The sequence below is a fragment of the Lethenteron reissneri genome, chromosome 71, assembly GCF_015708825.2.
Source record: "Lethenteron reissneri isolate LAM-NWPU_2019-01 chromosome 71, ASM1570882v1, whole genome shotgun sequence".
In the NCBI taxonomy this organism is placed as follows: domain Eukaryota; kingdom Metazoa; phylum Chordata; class Hyperoartia; order Petromyzontiformes; family Petromyzontidae; genus Lethenteron; species Lethenteron reissneri.
The window spans coordinates 1,387,888-1,404,119 of record NC_083849.1 but is presented as its reverse complement, the minus strand read 5'-3'; the positions used below and the strand labels follow the sequence as shown (position 1 = coordinate 1,404,119).

Sequence of the window (16,232 nt, the reverse complement as noted above, 5' to 3'; positions counted from 1 at the left end):
CTCGCCCACTCACCCACCCACCCATTCACCCACTCACCCACCCACTCCTTCACCCACTCCCTCGCCCACTCACTCACCCACTCCTTCACCCACTCCCTCGCCCACTCACCCACTCACTCATACACCCACCCACTCATACACTCACTCATACACTCACTCATACACTCACTCATACACTCACTCACTCATACACTCACTCATACACTCACCCACTCATACATCCACTCACACTCACTCATACACTCACTCACTCATACACTCACTCATACACTCACTCATACATTCACTCACTCACTCATACACTCACTCACTAATACACCCACTCGTACACTCACTCACTCATACACTCACTCACTCATACACTCACTCACTCACACACTTACTCATACGCTCACTGGAACACTCACTCATACATTCACTTACTCATACACTCACTCATTCACTCACTCATTCACTCACTCATACACTCACTCATACATTCACTTACTTATACACTCACTTGTACAATCACTCACTCATACAATCACTCACTCATACACTCACTCACTCATACACCCACCCACTCATACGCTCACTCGCTCATACAATCACCCACTCATACACTCACTCACACATACGCTCACTCGCCCACTCGTTCATTCACCCACTCACTGTTTGTTGCTGTCCCTACATCCCAATATGGACACAAATCGCTCTCTTTACCCAACCACCTCCCCCTCCTCACCCTCGCCACCCTCCACGCCTCCTCATCCTCCCCACCTCCTCCTCCTCACCCCTCCTCCTCACCCCTCCTCCTCACCCTCACTATCCTCCTCACCCCTCTTCATCCTCCCCACCATCCTCACCCCCCCTCCTCACCCCTCCTCCTCACCCTCCCCACCTCCTCACCCTCCCCACCTCCTCACCCCTCCTCCTCACCCCTCCTCACCCTCCCCACCTCCTCCTCCTCACCCCCCCTCCTCACCCCTCCTCCTCACTCCTCACCCCCCTCCTCACCCTCCCCACCTCCTCACCCCTCCTCACCCCTCCTCCTCACCCCTCCTCCCTCCCACCACTCTCCCAGCGCCGCGTGGCCGGCCCTTGTTTGGAGCGGCTTGTTTACGTTGCGAGGAAACGCGGCGGCAGCGGCGCCGTGTGCCGTGTGCCGGGTGCCGGGTGCCGTGTGCCGGGTGCCGGGTGCCGTGTGCCGGTGCGGGTGCTTACCGACTGGCGATTTACGGCCGCTGCCCGTGACGTTTGTCAAGCGGCGATTGTCTGCGGTGGCAGCGGTTGTTGTTGTTGTTGTGCTGTCTATTTGGTTGGTTGGTGGTGGTGGTGGTGGTGGAGGTGGTGGTGGTGGAGGTGGTGGTGGTGGTGGAGGTGGTGGAGGTGGTGGTGGTGGAGGTGGTGGTGGTGGAGGTGGTGGTGGTTTATTGTTGGGGAAGCGGGGGGAGTGTCACTTTCTAGTACACTATACACTACACTATATTCTACACTACTATACACTACTATACACTGCACACGACACTATACACTGCACCACTATACACTACACCACTTTAAACTACACTATACACTGCACTACTATACACTACACTATACACTACATCACTACACACTATACCCTACACTATACCCTACACTATACACTACACTACTATACACTGCACCACTTTAAACTACACTATAGCCTACACTATACCACTATACCCTACACTATACCCTACACTATACACTACACTATGCACTACACTACTATACCCTACACTGTACACTACACTATACACTACACTACTATACACTACTATACACTACACTACTATACACTACACTATACACTACTATACACTATATACTACTATAAACTACCCTATACACTACACTACTATACACTACACTACTATACACTACACTATACACTACTATACACTACTATAAACTACCCTATACACTACACCGCTATACTACATTGAACCAGTCCTGGGCCTCCCCTAGGTCTGTTTGGTGTGTAAACATCGCCACTGGGGGGAGACAAAGGTGACCGGGCTGGCCACCCCCCCCCTCCCCTCGTGTGCCACAGCGCCGGCAGCCTTCGTAGGTGCTGCTACTCACTAACAGCACTTGCCCCTACAGTCTGTTGAGGCTGTACGGGGGGTCTTTGTCTTTGTATGGCCACCCACCCCCTCGTGTGCCACAGCGCCGGCAGCCTTCGTAGGTGCTGCTGCTACTCGCTAACAGCACTTGCCCCTACAGTCTGTTGAGGCTATACGGGGGGTCTTTGTCTTTGTGTTTGCCCCGACGCAGCCTGAGGTGTGAGCAGCGGATCTACGAGACGGTGAACAGCGTTGGGGCGGTCGCGGTGATAACATCAAGAGGCTGCTGATGATGATGATGCTGATGATGATGCTGATGATGACGATGATGTCGATGATGATGCTGATGATGATGATGACGATGATGATGCTGATGATGACGATGATGTCGATAATAACGATGACGATGCTACAGCTGCTGTGGATGATGACGATGCTGCTGCTGATGACGATGTTGCTGATGATGACGACAACGCTGCTGGCGATGATGCCGATGCTGCTGCTGATGATGCCGATGCTGCTGCTGCCGATGATGACGATGCTGCTGCTGCCGATGATGACGATGCTGCTGCTGATGATGATGACGATGCTAGTGATGATGCCGATGCTGCTGCCGATGATGCCAATGCTGCTGATGATGATGCCCGATGCTGCTGCTGCCAATGATGCCGATGCTGCTGATGATGATGACGCTGCTACTGCTGCTGCTGATGATGATGATGACGATGATGACGCTGCTGCTGATGAAGATGACGACGATGCTACTGCTGCCGATGATGACGATGCTGATGATGATGACGACGACGACGGTGCTGATGATGATGACGACGCTGCTACTGCTGTCAATGATGCTAATGATGATGACGATGATTGCTGATGATGACGACGATGATGCTGATGATGATGACGAACTGCTATGCTGCGATGACGACGATGATGCTGTGACGATGATGCTGATGATGACGCTGCTGCCGATGATGATGATGCGCCCGCGCGCCCGTGCGTGTAAACCCCGACGCAGCCTCATGTGCGAGAAGCTACTGCTGCTGATGATGATGACGATGATGCTCCTGCTGATGATGATGATGACGATGATGCTGCTGCCGATGATGACGATGATGCTGATGATGATGACGATCATGCTAATGATGATGACGATGATGCTGCCGATGATGACGCTACTGCTGCCGATGATGACAATGCGCCCGTGCGTGTAACCCCCGACGCAGCCTCATGTGCGAGAAGCGGATCTTTGAGACGGTGAACAGCGTGCGCCACCCCTTCCTGGTGAACCTCTTCGCCTGCTTTCAGACGCGCGACCACGTCTGCTTTGTCATGGAGTACGCCCCCGGCGGGGACCTGATGATGCACATCCACGCCGACGTCTTCTCGGAGCCGCGCACCGTGTACGTTGCTGTGGTGGGGGGAAGGTGGGGGGGAGGTGGGGGGAGGTGGGGGGAGAGGTGGGTGGTGGGGGGTCTGACGCTGAGAGGGGAACCGGCATGAGCGAGGAGAGAGGCGTGCGGGGCTTACGCTGCCTCCGATTATCGTGGTTTGGCTGCGTTGTCAACAACATCACCACCAACATCACCACCAACGTCACGAACATCGTCAACAACATCACCACCAACATCACCACCAACATCACCACCACCAACATCACCACCACCAACATCACCACCACCAACATCACCACCACCAACATCACCACCACCAACATCACCACCACCAACATCACCACCAACATCACCACCAACATCACCAACATCGTCAACAACATCACCACCAACATCACCACCAACATCATCATCAACATCACCACCAACATCACCACCAACATCATCACCAACATCATCATCAACATCACCACCAACATCACCACCAACATCATCACCAACATCACCACCAACATCACCAACATCGTCAACAACATCACCACCAACATCACCACCAACATCACCAACATCACCACCACCAACATCACTACCAACATCACCACCAACATCACCAACAACATCATCACCAACATCATCACCAACATCACCACCAACATCACCACCACCAACATCACTACCAACGTCACCACCAACGTCACCACCACCATCACCACCAACATCACCACCACCAACATCACCACCACCAACATCACCACCACCAACATCACCACCAACGTCACTACCAACGTCACTACCAACATCACCACCAACATCAACATCACCACCAACATCACCACCAACGTCAACAACATCACCACCAACATCACCACCAACATCACCACCAACATCATCACCAACATCACTACCAACGTCACGAACATCGGCAACAACATCATCACCAACATCACTACCAACATCACCAACATCATCACCAACATCACCACCAACATCACCACCAACATCACCACCAACATCACCAACATCGTCAACAACGTCACTACCAACATCACCACCAACATCACCACCAACATCACCATCAACATCACCACCAACATCACCATCATCACCACCATCATCACCACCAACATCACCACCAACATCACCACCAACATCACCACCAACATCACCACCAACATCACCACCAACATCACCACCAACATCACCACCAACATCACCACCAACATCACCACCAACATCACCACCATCATGTACTAAACTGAAAACCCATTTGAAGATTGAAAACTCGTTTCTGCAGGGGGGTAAGGACAACAGACTAAACACAACAACAACACGCAGCACTGCAGAAACGAGTTTTCAATATTGAAACGAGTTTTCAGTCTAGTTACGTGATGGTGGCGGTGTTGGCTGTGGTCGTGGTTGCTTGCTGCTGGTGGTGTGGGTGTGTACACATCGTACACGTAGCCAACCGCACTAATCGGAGGTGATGATGATGTTGACGATGTTCGTGATATTGGCGACGATGTTGGATGTACGTATGTTGAACTTCTTCCGAACATATTCTTAGGTTTTTTCGGTAAAGTCACGTAGGTAAAAAATAACAATTATATTTTATTAATTTTAATTTTTTACGTACGTGACTTTACCGAAAAAACCTAAGAATATGAATACTTGCAGTCACGAAAGCTTCAAATCTAGAATTCTTCCGAACAATTCGTAGCCAAACCGCGCTAATCTGTGATGATGATGATGATGACGATGTTGTTGACGATGTTGCTGACGATGTTGTTGGTGACGACGTTGGTGATTCTGGTGATGTTGGTGATGATGTTCGTGACGTTGGTACCTACGTATGCCGTGACGTGGCACGGCCCGGCGCTACGTACGCCGTGACACGGCACATCCCGGGCAGGCTTCCACGCGGCAGAACCAGAGGGTCGTATCGGAGGTTTGACCGGAGTGGTTTTCGGGGAATGCCGTTGCAGGTTCTACGCGGCGTGTGTGGTGCTGGGCCTGCAGTTCCTGCACGAGAACAAGATCGTGTACAGGTGAGGAGACGCCTGGGGGGGGGGGGGGGTGATGGGGGTCATAGACTCACACAGAGACCCACAGACTCACACAGAGACCCACAGACTCACACAGAGACCCGTAGACTCGCACACTCACACAGAGACCCGTAGACTCACACAGAGACTGGTTCCCTATCACATCCCTCATGCCTCCCCCCCCCCCGTACCCCCCTTCCATCCTCCGTCTGCTGCTGCAGAGACCTGAAGCTGGACAACCTGCTGCTGGACACGGAGGGCTACTTGAAGATCGCAGATTTTGGCCTCTGCAAGGAAGGTGAGCAGTCCCAACGGGGAATCCGTGGGTGTGAGGAGTTGCGGTGAGGAGTTGTGGTGAGGAGTTGTGGTGAGGAGTTGTGGTGAGGAGTTGCGGTGAGGAGTTGCGGTGAGGAGTTGCGGTGAGGAGTTGTGGTGAGGAGTTGTGGTGAGGAGTTGTGGTGAGGAGTTGCGGTGAGGAGTTGCTGGTGAGGAGTTGTGGTGAGGAGGTTGCGGTGAGGAGTTGCGGTGAGAGTTGCGGTGAGGAGTTGCGGTGAGGAGTTGCGGTGAGGAGTTGTGGTGAGGAGTTGTGGTGAGGAGTTGTGGTGAGGAGGTGATAGGGTCTATGAGAGGGGTTTTTGTTGGTTTAGATACATATATACAATACACATTGGAGCCCAATGTGTATTGTATAGTAGTGTAGTGTGTATTTTATAGTAGTGTATAGTGTAGTGTATAATAATGTAGTGTATAGTGTAGTATATAGTGTAGTGGTATAGTGTAGTATATAGTGTAGTATATAGTGTAGTGTATAGTGTAGTGTATAATAATGTAGTGTATAATGTAGTGTATAGTATAGTGTATAGTGTAGTGTATAGTGTAGTGTATAGAATGTAGTGTATAGTGTATAGTAGAACCCCTCTTAATGACCACGCCTGCTAAACGACTCATCGCTTACCGACCATTCCCCTGTTCACGACGGGGCTGTTGTAGGAATTCAACGCATCGCTTAACCCGTGTTTATTTTAATATCATGCGTTTACAATGCTGTTGGCATCTTTACGCGTTAATATCCATCGTTTAAATATCACCAAGAACGTTTTTTTGTGTGAAAACGGGGTAACTTTTCGAACGGATTAAGCCTTTAAACGCGTGTTACCGACACTCGCTTTAACGAGCGGTTCCATGGAACAAATGACGGTCGTCAAGGGCCTCTAGTGAATATAGAATGTGTCGTTAGACCCGCCACCACCACCCACACACAGACAACTTGTAATGTCCACCACCACCCACACACAGACAACTTGTAATGTCCACCACCACGCAAACAGAACGTGCCAATTGCACAGCACTAGCCGGTGTGTTGGAGAGTAAATGCAACACTCACTCACTCCACCACCACTCCCTCCACTCACTCACTCCACTCACTCACTCCACTCACTCCCTCACACCACTCACTCACTCCACTCACTCACTCCACCACCACTCACTCACTCCCACCACTCACTCACACCACCACTCCCACCACTCACTCACTCCACCACCACTCACTCACTCCCACCACTCACTCCACTCACTCCACCACCACTCCCTCCACTCACTCACTCCACTCACTCCACCACCACTCCCTCCACTCACTCCACTCACTCACTCCACTCACTCCACCACCACTCCCTCCACTCACTCACTCCCTCCACCACCACTCACTCACTCTCACCACTCCCCACCACTCCCAACACTCACTCACTCCACCACTCCCACCACTCACTCATTCCACCACCATTCCCACCACCACCACTCACACCACTCACTCCCTCCACCACTCCCACTACTTACTCATTCCACCACCACTCCCACCACTCACTCCCACCACTCACTCCCACCACTCACTCACTCCACCACCACTCACTCACTCACTCCACCACCACTCCCACCACTCACTCCCACCACCACACTCCCTCCACTCACTCACTCACTCACTCCCTCCACCACCACTCCCACCACTCACTCACTCCACCACCTCTCCCACCACTCCCCCCCCGCCCCAGGGATGGGTTTTGGCGACCGTACCGGCACCTTCTGCGGCACGCCGGAGTTCCTGGCGCCCGAGGTGCTGACGGAGACGGCGTACACGCGTGCCGTCGACTGGTGGGGCCTCGGGGTGCTCGTCTACGAGATGCTCGTCGGGGAGGTGAGATGGGGGGGGGCTGGGGTAGGGGGGGGGCAGTGGGGGGTTTACCGGGGGGGCCGGGATTATGGGGGGCCGCAGTGGCTCAGAGGTGTTGACTACCTCGCCTGGTGTGCAGGAGGTCGTGGGTTCCATCCCAACCCCGACTTCTGCTGTGTATTTGGAGTTTGCGTGTCTCTCTCTCATCATCATCACGGTGGCTAGATGTTAACTACCTCGCCTGGTATACAGGAGGTCGTGGGTTCGATCCCAACCCTGACGCCTGCTGCTGTATATTTGGAGTTTGTGTGCGTCTCTCTCATCATCATCACGGTGGCTAAGAGATGTTAACTACCTCGCCTGGTGTGCAGGAGGTCGTGGGTTCGATTTTTGCCCTGACGACGCCTGCTGCTGCTGTATATTTGGAGTTTGTGTGTCTCTCTCATCATCATCACGGTGGCTAGGAGATGTTAACTACCTCACCTGGTCTACAGGAGGTCGCGTGTTCGACCCCGACCCTGACGCCTGCTGCTGTATATTTGGAGTTTGCGGTGTCTCTCTCCCCGTGGTCGCGTGGATTTTTCTCCGGCTCCTCCGGTTTTTCCCCTGCACCACATTCAGCATCGCCGTGGCCACGCGTTCAGAGCGTCTGGCTGCTGCTGCGATTGTCCACGAGGCAAGCCGCTTTGTTGAGCCGCTCTCATTAGTGATGTTCAGGTCGCTTGTGATGAAGAGCTCAGTGGGCCATTACCTGGCTACAGTAAAATAGTTTATTACTCAGGTGAGGCAGGGTGAGGGAGGCGAGGGTGCGGGGCGCGGTGAGGGTGAGGAGGGTGAGGGAGGCGAGGGTGCGGGGCGCGGGGAGGCGAGGGTGCGGGGTGCGGTGAGGGTGAGGGACGAGGTGAGGGTGAGGGACATGGTGAGGGTGAGGGACGTGGTGAGGGTGAGGGGCGAGGTGAGGGTGAGGGGCGAGGTGAGGGTGAGGGACGCGGTGAGGGTGAGGGACGCGGTGAGGGTGAGGGACGTGGTGAGGGTGAGGGACGTGGTGAGGGACGAGGTGAGGTGAGGGACATGGTGAGGGTGAGGGACGTGGTGAGGGTGAGGGGCGAGGTGAGGGTGAGGGGCGAGGTGAGGGTGAGGGACGCGGTGAGGGTGAGGGACGCGGTGAGGGTGAGGGGCGAGGTGAGGGTGAGGGACGCGGTGAGGGTGAGGGACGCGGTGAGGGTGAGGGACGCGGTGAGGGTGAGGGGCGAGGTGAGGGTGAGGGACGAGGTGAGGGTGAGGGGCGTGGTGAGGGTGAGGGGCGTGGTGAGGGTGAGGGACGGGGTGAGGGACGAGGTGAGGGTGAGGGACGAGGTGAGGGTGAGGGACGAGGTGAGGGTGAGGGACGAGGTGAGGGTGAGGGACGAGGTGAGGGTGAGTGACGTGGTGAGGGTGAGGGACGATGTGAGGGACGAGGTGAGGGTGAGGGACGATGTGAGGGTGAGTGACGAGGTGAGGGACGAGGTGAGGGTGAGGGACGAGGTGAGGGTGAGGGACGAGGTGAGGGTGAGGAGGGTGAGGGACGAGGTGAGGGTGAGGGACGAGGTGAGGGTGAGGAGGGTGAGGGACGAGGTGAGGGTGAGGGACGTGGTGAGGGTGAGGGACGAGGTGAGGGTGAGGGGCGTGGTGAGGGTGAGGGACGGGGTGAGGGTGAGGGACGAGGTGAGGGTGAGGGACGAGGTGAGGGTGAGGAGGGTGAGGGACGAGGTGAGGGTGAGTGACGAGGTGAGGGTGAGTGACGAGGTGAGGGTGAGGGACGTGGTGAGGGTGAGTGAGACACACGGGGTGAGGGTGAGTGACGGGGTGAGGGTGAGGGACGGGGTGAGGGTGAGGGACGGGGGGAGGGTGAGGGTGAGTGAGACACACGAGGTGAGGGTGAGTGACGTGGTGAGGGTGAGGGACGATGTGAGGGACGAGGTGAGGGTGAGGGACGAGGTGAGGGTGAGTGACGAGGTGAGGGACGAGGTGAGGGTGAGGGACGAGGTGAGGGTGAGGGACGAGGTGAGGGTGAGGAGGGTGAGGGACGAGGGGAGGGTGAGGGACGAGGGGAGGGTGAGGAGGGTGAGGGACGAGGTGAGGGTGAGGGACGTGGTGAGGGTGAGGGACGAGGTGAGGGTGAGGGGCGTGGTGAGGGTGAGGGACGGGGTGAGGGTGAGGGACGAGGTGAGGGTGAGGGACGAGGTGAGGGTGAGGAGGGTGAGGGACGAGGTGAGGGTGAGTGACGAGGTGAGGGTGAGTGACGAGGTGAGGGTGAGGGACGTGGTGAGGGTGAGTGACGGGGTGAGGGTGAGTGACGGGGTGAGGGTGAGGGACGGGGTGAGGGTGAGGGACGGGGTGAGGGTGAGGGTGAGTGACGGGGTGAGGGTGAGTGACGGGGTGAGGGTGAGGGACGGGGTGAGGGTGAGGGACGGGGTGAGGGACGGGGTGAGGGTGAGGGACGGGGTGAGGGTGAGGGACGGGGTGAGGGTGAGGGACGAGGTGAGGGTGAGGAGGGTGAGTGACGAGGTGAGGGTGAGGGACGAGGTGAGGGTGAGGGACGAGGTGAGGGTGAGTGACGGGGTGAGGGTGAGGTATTGGTACAATCTGGAAACTACCCACATGCCAATTTTCAAGTTTATTGCATGTCGGGAAGTACGCTAAACATTTCGAACAGACACACACACTTCTTCACCTGAGGACGGCTGCTTGCGTTGTGGCCGAAACGTCGTGAGAATTATTTTATTATGTTTTATTTTTATTATTTTATTATTTCCCTTCTACGTGGTGACTTTACCGAAAGAACCAAGAAGATGTGAACTCCTGGGGTAGGCTGGGCCACGATATTTTCGACTTACGACGATGGGGTCATCGTAACGTATCTCCATCGTCAAGTAGAGGACTACCTGTACATAGATGTACAGTGATACCTCGGTTCACGAGCTTAATTCGTGAACTGACTCTGGTCGCGAACCGAATTGGTCGTGAGCCGAGGCACATTTCCCACAGGGTTCAATGTAAATCCGGTTAATCCGTTCTGACCTTTTTTTTTGGTTTTTGAAGCACAAAAATTTGAAACAAATGACAATACACATTAGTACTGTGCAGTATAGTAATGTATAAAGAGAGAACACTAACCTTGCTTGAGATGACTTCAGTTAGCACTCAAACGGGTGAACTGTACAATACAGTAAGTACAGTATTGTACAGTACAGTACTGTATGTGCTAAAAAGCACACCAAAAAGCAAAGAGTCACTGAAAGTGTCTTCACAGTACTCACAGTACTTCTAGATTTGAAGCTTTCGTGACTGCAATGATTCATATTCTTAGGTTTTTTCGGTAAAGTCACGTAGGTAAAACATCAAAATTAATAAAAAATAAAATAAAAATCACGACGTTTCGGAGGCAACACAAGTCTCCGTCATCAGGTGGGACCGTCACAGCCAGATTAGCTGCATCAAGTGAGGCAATGATTCAAGATGTAATCCCTTAAAAGCGAGTTGAGGGGGGAGGAGAGGGGGGAGCTCATCAGAATGTGGTAGCCAATGAATGGAACGTATCGGGAGGGAGGTGGGCGGGGCTAAAAGGGTGGGCGACGGCGTGGAAGCGATTGTGCGCAAGCGACAAACTGCTGCACACGCTCACAGGACTCACAGTACTTCTTTCCGTGTCTCTTCTTCTCTCCGCGATCTTCCTACAGGAAGTCACGACCACGTGACAGCCTGGAAACAGCATTAAAATGCCCGCGGCTCCTGTTCGTGAACCGAAGCGGAGTTGGTGAACCGGAGCATATTTTTATGAACTTTTCTGTTCGTGAACCGAGTTGTTCGTGAACAGAAGCGGAGTTCGTAAACCGGAGCATATTTTTTAATGAACTTTTCTGTTCGTGAACCGAGTTGTTCGTGAGCAGAAGCGTTCGTGAACCGAGGTATCACTGTATTACTTCCTCCCCCCCTGTTTCCCGCAGTCGCCCTTCCCCGGTGATGACGAGGAGGAGGTGTTTGACAGCATCGTCAACGACGAGGTCCGCTACCCACGCTTCCTCTCCACCGAATCTATTGCCATTATGCGCAGGGTGAGTGGAGTTCCACGCAAAGACAAAGCTGCTACACCTCCCAACGCGCAGGGTAGCCTCTGACAGGCTGTCGGGGCAAGTGCTGTTAGTAGCAGCTGTGAGAGACTAACAAAGATCCCCCGTGTAGCCTGTAAGAGGCTGTCGGGGCAAGTGCTGTTAGCGAGTAGCAGCTCTGACAGAAAGACAAAGATCCCCCGTGTAGCCTCTAACAGGCTGTCGGGGCAAGTGCTGTTAGCGAGTAGCAGCTATTACACAAAGACAAAGATCCCCCGTGTAGCCTGTAAGAGGCTGTAGGGGCAAGTGCTGTTAGTTTGCGAGTAGCAGCTATGAGACAAAGATCCCCCGTGTAGCCTCTGACAGGCTGTCGGGGCAAGTGCTGTTAGCGAGTAGCAGCTATTACACAAAGACAAAGATCCCCCGTGTAGCCTGTAACAGGCTGTAGGGGCAAGTGCTGTTAGTTGGCAAGTAGCAGCTGTGAAACACAGACACAGATCCCCCGTGTAGCCTCTAACAGGCTGTCGGGGCAAGTGCTGTTAGTTTGCGAGTAGCAGCTATGAGACAAAGATCCCCCGTGTAGCCTCTAACAGGCTGTCGGGGCAAGTGCTGTTTGTTTGCGAGTAGCAGCAGGGGGAGACAAAGGCGGCCGTGCGTGCGTGGTGCTGGCCACACCTGAGTGTGTGTGTGTATGTGTCTGTGTGTGTGTGTCTGTGTGTGTCTGTGTGTGTGTGAGACCCCCCCTGTGAGGCAACAGGCGGGCATCTGGCAGAAGGGAAGGGGGGAGCTTTGGGCACTGCAGTGTGCGCTGGGCATCACCAGCTCTGTGGCCTTGATGACATCTTCATCTGCGTGCGTCTGTGTCTCTGTGTGTGTGTCTGTGTGTGTGTGTGTCTGTGTGTGTGTGTCTGTGTGTGTGTGTCTGTGTGTGTCTGTGTCTGTGTGTGTGTCTGTGTCTGTGTGTGTGTCTCTGTGTGTGTGTGTGTCTGTGTGTGTGTCTGTGTGTGTGTGTGTGTCTGTGGGTCACAGTTGCTGAGGAAGAGTCCAGAGAGGCGGCTGGGCTCGAGTGACCGCGACGCCGACGAGGTGAAGAAGCAGGCGTTCTTCAGGGTACGCAACGCACCTCCTCACCCCCTCCACATCGTCCTAATCCTCCTGCTACTACTACAACAGTAGCAGCAGTAGTAACAGCAGTAGTAGTAGCAGCAGCAGTAGTAGCAGCAGCAGTAGCAGCAGCAGCAGTAGTAGCAGCAGTAGTAGTAGCAGCAGCAGTAGCAGCAGTAGCAGTAGTAGCAGCAGCAGTAGTAGTAGCAGCAGCAGTAGCTAGCAGCAGCAGCAGTAGCAGCAGTAGCAGGAGTAGCAGCAGCAGCAGTAGCAGCATCAGCAGTAGTAGTAGCAGCAGTAGCAGCAGCATCATCAGCAGCAGCAGTAGTAGTAGCAGCAGTAGCAGGAGTAGTAGTAGCAGCAGCAGCAGTAGTAGCAGCAGTAGTAGTAGTAGCAGCAGCAGTAGCAGCAGTAGTAGCAGCAGCAGCAGCAGCAGTAGTAGCAGCAGCAGTAGCAGCAGTAGTAGTAGCAGCAACAGCAGTAGTAGCAGCAGCAGCAGCAGCAGTAGCAGCAGTAGTAGCAGCAGTAGTAGCAGCAGCAACAGCAGTAGTAGCAGCAGTAATAGCAGCAGTAGTAGCAGCAGCAGTAGTAGCAGCAGTAGCAGCAGTAGCAGTTTCACCCCCCCCCCCAATCTTCCTACCAATGCCTTGTAAGATATCCCCCTCCCACCCTGCCCACCCCCCTCCCTGCCCATCCCCACCCTGCCCACCCCCCTCCCCACGCTAAACTAAAACTAATCTATCTAATTGCATGTGGGGGGGGGGGGGGTAGATGGCCCCCCACTTAGCCGTCACAAATGCTCGCTCAACCAAGTGGCTCCCAGTCGCCAGACTGCCGCCGTTACCCGCCGCGTCGACGTTTTCCCACCAGCGGTCAAACGCTGCCCGCAGACCCGTCACGCACTGTCCATTCTCGACGCGAAAAATCCACTCTCCCTCACTCTAGTAGCTCCACACGCACACACACAAGCGCACACACACACGCATACACACACACACATACGCACACGCGCACACACGCACACACATACGCGCACACACACACGCGCACACACGCACGCACTTTGAGGCCACGTGAAGTGTCGAAGGCTCCTCTGTAGTATAGCCTTAACAGACTGTAGGGGCAAGTGCTGTTAGCGAGCACCTATGAAGGCCGGAACGGTACACGAGGGGGGTGGGTGGCCAGCACCACGCCCGACCGCCTTTGTCTCCCTAGCGGCGATGTTTACTACACACAGCACCAGGTACTAATTTGAGGCCGAGTCGACCTAGGGGAGGCCCAGGACCGGTTTAGATTATCGTCACTGGTGTTGGTTGTGAGCGGGAATCTAACCCGGGTCGCCAAGTTTGTAGTGCAGCGTAGCGCGAACCGCTACACTACTGCTCCCCACACACACACACACGCACACACACACGCATATACGCACACACACACGCATATACGCACACACGCACGCACACACACCCCCCACACACACACGCACACACGCACGCACCCTCCCACACACGCACACACGCACGCACCCTCCCACACACACACACACCCTCCCACACACACATGCACACACACACACACGCGCACACACACGCACGCCCCCCTTATGATAATTCGACCAGACTCCCCTTGCTAATGCACCGAGCTCAAGACGTGCCCTGCCTTTGTATCTCCCCCCCCCCGCGCCCCACGGCCCTACCCCCGGGGGGACCCCCTTAGCTCTGTCACTGGTCGTGAATAATTCACGTCGCTCACTCCTCTCCCTCCTTCTCGTGCATCAGCGGCATCAGCGGCATCAGCGGCAAACCCACCCCCCCCCCCCCTTGGCACTTGAACAAAGCCAAACTCGTGAAATATTGAACCCGTCCGAGTACCACTCAGCGCAGCCACCTCTTGCCTCTTCTCTTCTCTCTCTCTCCGTCTCCTCAAAGGCCTCCTCCTCCACCTCCTCTCTCCCTCCTCACGGTGTTACATCCTGACTGGCACCGAGGGGAAAATCGCGGTCTCTTTTGGCTGAACCCCCGACCCACAGCCCCCACCGTTACCAGTCTGCGCGTGTGGGTGTGTGTGTGGTGGTCGATTCGGCCTCAAATGAGTTACCTGGTGCTGTGTGTAGTAGACATCGCCGCTAGGGAGACAAAGGCGGCCGGGCGTGGTGTTGGCTGCCCACCCCCTCTGTGCGCCGTGCCGGCCTTCATAGGTGCTCGCTAACAGCACTTGCCCCTACAGTCTGTTAAGGGTACACGGGGGATCTGGGTGGTGGTGGGGTTGGTGTTGGCCGTCCACCGCCTCGTGTGCCGTGCCGGCCTTCATAGGTGCTCGCTAACAGCACTTGCCCCGGCAGGATGTATGGGGGATCTTTGTCTTGTGTGTGTGTGTGTGGTAAGTGCTGCTCAATAATTGCACTTTGCCCCGGCAGGCTGTGTTGAGGCTGTACGGGGGAGCTTTGTCTTTGTGTGCGTGTGCATACGTGTGCGCGTGCGTGTGTACGTGTGCGTGCGTGAGTGCGTGCGTACGTGCGTGTGCGTGCGTACGTGCGTGCGTGTGTGTGCGTGTGTGTAGCGTAGTGCGCTAACCACTGCACTGACGCTCTGTTCCTTGTGCTCCCACACACAACACACGCACACACAACACACACACAACACACGCACAACACACGCACAACGCACGCACAACGCACGCACAACACACGCACAACGCACGCACAACGCACGCACAACGCACGCACAACGCACGCACAACGCACACACAACACACGCACAACACACGCTCAACACACACACACAACACACGCACAACACACGCACAACACACGCACAACACACACACAACACACAACGCTCATCACACAACAACACCACGCTCAACGACAACAACAACGACGCGGCGCGAGCACAGACGATGGACTGGTCGGCGCTCCTCTCCAAGAAGGTGCGGCCGCCCTTCGTGCCGGTGGTGCACGCCCCGGAGGACGTGAGCAACTTCGACGAGGAGTTCACCTCCGAAGAGCCCGTGCTGACGCCGCCGCGCGAGCCCCGGGTGCTGGCGCGCGACGAGCAGGCGCTCTTCACCGAGTTCGACTACATCGCCGACTGGTGCTGAGCCGGGCGGGCCGGCGGGCGGGCGGGCGGGTGGGTGGGCCGCTGGGCGAAACGGCGGGTGGGCCGCTGGGCGAAACGGCGGGCGAGTTAGCGGGTGGGCGAGTGAACCGGGTGGGTGTTAATGGTCACCACTAGGTGAGGCCAGCGGTGGTGAGAGCCACAGCGATGGTGAGCCAGCGATGGTGAGGCCAACGGTGGTGAGCCACAGCCGTGGTGAGCCACAGTGGTGGTGAGCCACAGCGATGGTGAGACCACAGCGATGGTGAACCA

The 16,232-nt window shown here is 55.3% G+C and overlaps 1 protein-coding gene across 2 annotated transcripts in view; it reads left to right on the top strand.

Moving 5' to 3' along the window:
• LOC133361110 (serine/threonine-protein kinase N2-like) overlaps nt 1–15,967 on the top strand; it is a 109,519-nt gene extending 93,552 nt beyond the window's left edge. For both annotated transcript variants that reach the window (XM_061579944.1, XM_061579942.1), the window contains exons 17-23: nt 3,302–3,478; nt 5,452–5,514; nt 5,733–5,809; nt 7,557–7,699; nt 11,662–11,769; nt 12,793–12,873; nt 15,760–15,967. In XM_061579944.1, the coding sequence (XP_061435928.1) occupies nt 3,302–3,478; nt 5,452–5,514; nt 5,733–5,809; nt 7,557–7,699; nt 11,662–11,769; nt 12,793–12,873; nt 15,760–15,963 (853 nt within the window). In that variant the 3' untranslated portion in view covers nt 15,964–15,967. The remainder of the gene's footprint in view (nt 1–3,301; nt 3,479–5,451; nt 5,515–5,732; nt 5,810–7,556; nt 7,700–11,661; nt 11,770–12,792; nt 12,874–15,759) is intronic.
• Nucleotides 15,968–16,232: the final 265 nt, after the last annotated feature.